This window comes from Orycteropus afer, unplaced genomic scaffold (assembly GCF_000298275.1).
Source record: "Orycteropus afer afer isolate SDZICR_OR568_19922 unplaced genomic scaffold, OryAfe1.0 scaffold00069, whole genome shotgun sequence".
NCBI classification, from domain to species: domain Eukaryota; kingdom Metazoa; phylum Chordata; class Mammalia; order Tubulidentata; family Orycteropodidae; genus Orycteropus; species Orycteropus afer.
In genome coordinates this window covers 4,065,265-4,069,937 of record NW_006921656.1, presented here as the reverse complement: position 1 = coordinate 4,069,937, position 4,673 = coordinate 4,065,265, and the positions used below count along the sequence as shown (strand labels likewise).

Genomic DNA, 4,673 nt, shown 5'->3' with positions numbered 1-4,673 from the left:
TGAGTTGGGGGTGGGTTTGGTGTGTGTGAGCCTTTATGGGACTCAGCCCTGGTCTGGGTATGTATGGTGTGAGTGAAGGCTGAGAGACAGACAAACAGTGCACTGGGGGGCTGTTCATTTCTGTTTGGACAGAGGAGGTTGCAAAGACCTTAAAATGAGGAGGATTCAGTTCAACTCATTCATTCATTCATTCGCCAAGTAAAGCACCCTTGTTAAGTATCTATGGTGTGGTCCTGTTGTAGGTACTGGGGTATAAAGAAAGATTAGGCATCCCCCCCATTTCTGAGAAGGTGGCGGGATGATTTATACTTAAGGTTACATGTAATGAGGAAGTATATGAATGAAAGACAGAGTAAAACACATAAAGAGATAAACATGCATAAATGCATGCATACATAAGTGCATGAATGCTCTAAGATCACGAATGCCTAGGTGTCACATTCCACAGAAAATTCTATAGCTCCCTCTTTCTAGACTGCCTACCCAGCAAGGGACACCACTGACACAAGAGACTGGCAGCAGGTCCACAACTTACCCTTTCACCATCTAAGAGCAAGTGAGCTCGGAAGATGACAACATCACTGATGGGCACCTCTTCGTTCCTATACAGGATCTGAAAGATGCGGCTGTGCACAGTGCCCTCGTGGATGCAGGCTGAGTAGAGACCAGTGCTCTCTGCAAAACAAGAAACACAGGCACTGTGAGCACCAACACTGTTCCGGACCAGTGGCCCCACCTGGTGTCTGTCCCACTCAAGGAAAATAACGGCCCCAAAAGCATTCCCATTTCCAAAGATGAAAAGTACAGATGGATAACACTCCATGCTACAAAGGCTTCTGGTAATAGATGTGGGCTGGCATCTCAGACGAATCTACTTCAGTACTCTACAAGCCCTATGATCTTGGCTAAGTCACGTGTCATCTGGAGCAGCTGACAGATGGCCTAGGACTTCTCATGCAACCTATTTTACGGTCATAATGCAGGGTGAAAACCAAGCCTGTAGATGTAGGCCTGACAACCTGACATGTTGGAGAAGGTGAATTCTGATGGCTTGCAGCAGCCACCGTTGAGTGGCTAGATGACCACATAGCCCTTCCCCAAGGAGCCACTGCTTATGAAGCACAGAAGAGCCCCCACGCCACCATTTCTTTCTTCCTTCCTATTATTTTTAAATTTCTTTTTATTGTGATTTGGGTGAAATTTCACATAGCAAATTTGTTTCCACTCAACAATTCATACACATTTTGCTTCATGACATTGACTGCAATCCCCACAATGTAACAGCTCTCTGCCCACTTCTCTTTGGTTACCTTTTTCCTGCGTCCTTCTTTCGTATGCATTCCTACCCTCTGTGAGCTAACTCCCTGAGCAAATGCTGCCCTTCTGATCCCCCCATGGTTGATTGTTCTAAGGCGTGAACCTCCCTGGACTAAATGGTCAGGATATGGGCCTATTGTCTGGTTAGAAGTTCAATTGGAGTGAGTTCAATTCCAGTCCCGAAGGGTGACTAGGGACCATAGACACAGCAGTTTCACCAGTCTCTATCGGACCAGTAAACCTGGTCTTTTTTATGTTTCTATTTTTAATTTTTTTTCTTTTTTTTTTTTTGACTGTTAAGTTCCCAATGATCAACCCAGACTGCCGGTTTTAAAGAACTTGCCCACTCTGATTACGTAAGTGCCAAGCTTTTTAGGAGTACTTGTTCAGCTTTGTGCTCTCCAGTGCCTTCTAAATATAGTCTAATCCCTAAACACTTCTTGAAAGTTGAGTTGAACTTTGGGAAGACAAAAATCTATCCAATGATGGTAAGAGACTTACTGCATCTATGGAGCAGGACTAGTTATTGTGGGGAATGCATGGGCTAACTTCTCTAAAGCAGGCCATAAACTGCAGAGCTGGAAAACACAAGTATTCTGAAGGAAGTAGTGCAAATAGTTACACACTATAAGGCAACAATGATTCATACAGAACCAGGACCAATGATGGCGTTTGTCACAGTTTACAATAGTTACATGCCGTAAGACAATGATGACCCATTCAGAACCAGGACCAAGGATGGTGTACCTCACAGTTTACAAAATGTTTTTCCAGTGTGTGACATCCTGTGGTCGTCATGGAAAATCCCAAGGGTAAGTTTTTCTCTAACTGAAGAGCCCAGGACTCAGGGAAAAGGCAAGTGCCTTGGTATCTACTCTATTATGAGGCATTGTATGGATTTATCCTCACATCTACCCACTTACTTGCTGAGAAAATCAAGTCTCAGAAGGCAAATTAATGAAATGCCCCCATTTCCTAGCAAAGGGTAGGTTCATGATCCAGGCATACTAAAAGAATAAAATAGTCCGATAGGATAGAGAGCCAGGGAAATGTCAGGGGCAATCAGTCCAATCAGCAAAGGAAAGCCACCCAATCGCCTTATACACCATCCCCAGATGGCTTAGAGGATTCTTTAGAAAGAAGGACAAGGAAGGGATCGACGCCACCTCTCCACACAGTGATGCTAAACAAACACTGCTTTGTAGCTTCAAAGCAGGAAATAGCAGCTACAAAAGAAAACTCCCAGTCATTTCCAAGGCCTCTGAGACGTGCCTGCTCCACTTATACTCCACCAGGAAGGAAAGAGTAGTGGAAGTCTGGCCTTCCATTCAAGACACACAGGTTCGAGTCCCAGCCAATGCTCTGCAGCCACTGTCAGTGGCCTGTGTGATGCCATGACTTGGAACAAGTTTCAGTGCAGATTCCAGACCAAGATGGACAAGGAAGAAAGGCCTGATGATCTAGCTGAAAATATCAGGCAGTGCACAGCCCAGGACCACAGTGGTCAGATCCACAGCCAACCACAGGGGTGGCAGAGGACTGGCAGCGTTTTGTCCCAGTGTGCACAGAGTCACCACGCATCCGGGACTGACTTTATAGCAGCTAAAACAACACGCAGCCCTACTTAGACCTGCTGAAACAAAGTGGTGTACATTTTAAATAGAGGTGATTCTCACAAATCAAAGCCTTCTGCTTTAATTTGCTGCACCCAGCCCCTCCTCCATCGCTGTCTAGCTCTAGCCAGAATGACAACACGGCAGAGGATGGATAGACAGAGCAAATACTCTAAACGTCAGAGCAACACTGAGCTGTCCAGGGCTGCGGGGACAGATGGCAAGACAGGTCCCTCATTTGCCTTCTTGAGCAAGTCACATCACCTCTTACACCACCAGCTTCCTCATTAGCAAAACAGGCATAGCCGCTCTGATCTCCTCATTGTTGTAGACACAAAGAGGATAAACTTGACTGAACCTTGAGATGAGGCATGTCCTGAGCAGCCAATACCCAGCACCACGAATTTTTAATTATGTTTAGAGAGCTCTGAGCCCTTACATTTCCATTGGCTCCATTTTTATGGAAGATTAAGCTCCTCTGATTTTGAGCGGATTGGCAATGAGGCCACAGGGCTCAGTGGTACTTACTGAAGGTCACCAAATCCCGAGGTGCTCCATTAAGCCCAGAATGGCATTTCTAATGCCCTGTGGGACTAACAGCTGTCTTTGTAGAAGGAAAGGCTTGCTGGTTACAAGACAACGTTGGGGCCCTGGACATCACTGAGACAGCCCTGTCCTGTTTGCCCCTGTCGGGAATCTCTCTTCTTCCACAACACCCTCCCATGTTGGGATAGCTGACCATTCTTCTCGCTCCTCTTCCTGACATTCTGAAGGAAATGCTACCTTCTTCTCCTCGGCAAAGCTGATTGTGAGAAGGCACCCCTGGCTCACATGCCCATTTCCTGGAGCTGTCCTTGGTAGACAAAAGCACTAGCCATCGCGTGCAGCTCAGCCTCCTGCATGTTCTCGGCACTGGGTCCTCGAATACGAGGACAGTCCACCCTGTGTCCACCTTCAAGGTCTGGTCTATACCTAGGGATGCTGCCCTTTCTAGCTAAGGGGCAAAGAGCCCTATGTTTTCTCCTTAGAACTTGACTTACTGTTTGGCAACCAGATTTCTACTCAAGACGTCCAATGAGAGGATACAGGCCAGTGTCTGCCCCTAAATCTCTTTCTGTGTTTGGGTATCAGAGTTGGTACCTTGCGTTGTAAATGTCGCCCCCACAAAAAAGGAATTTGCACCTCAAAGGAAAAGAGCAGAAGAACAGGAGGTGGGCGAGTCCCTGGTGGGGCAACGGGTAAGTGCTCAGCTGCTAACTGAAAGGTCAGCAGTCAGATCCCCCCAGAGGGGCCTGAGATGAAAGGCCTGGCAATCTACTGGGAAGAACCGCCTCTCGGGAACCCTGTGGAGCAACTCTGCTCTGACACGTGTGTGCGGGGTCTCTGAATCGGAACTGACTCCCCGGCAACTGGGAACTGGCATCCCACAACAACAAATGCTTAGGAGATGATGTTCATGTGCCACAAAGAAAGGAGGAGGTGGGAGGGGAGTGAGTGGGCATTGGGAAGGAAGAGGAAGAGAGGCCAGAGAGAAGAGAAACAGGCCGAGGGGAGACGGGCAGCTTGCCCAGGGCTCCTCGCTGCCAGAACAACGCCCTCCAAACAGCTCCCTCTGGAATTCAAGCCAGAGGGCGAGAGAAAAAGGGCTTTAGGCTGTCCTGCTTTCTCCCCAAAAGTGAGTGATACTCACACTTCGCATGTCTTTGCACCTCTAAGATGCTCAAAACTCAACAAGGACCCTCC

The 4,673-nt window shown here is 47.5% G+C and overlaps 1 protein-coding gene across 1 annotated transcript in view; it reads right to left on the bottom strand.

The window, feature by feature from the left end:
• Window positions 1–4,673, bottom strand: part of FAM135B (family with sequence similarity 135 member B) — a 171,398-nt gene that overhangs the window by 93,010 nt on the left and 73,715 nt on the right. Inside the window, exon 3 of the mRNA XM_007940571.1 lies at window positions 536–675. Coding sequence (XP_007938762.1) covers window positions 536–675 — 140 coding nt within the window. The remainder of the gene's footprint in view (window positions 1–535; window positions 676–4,673) is intronic.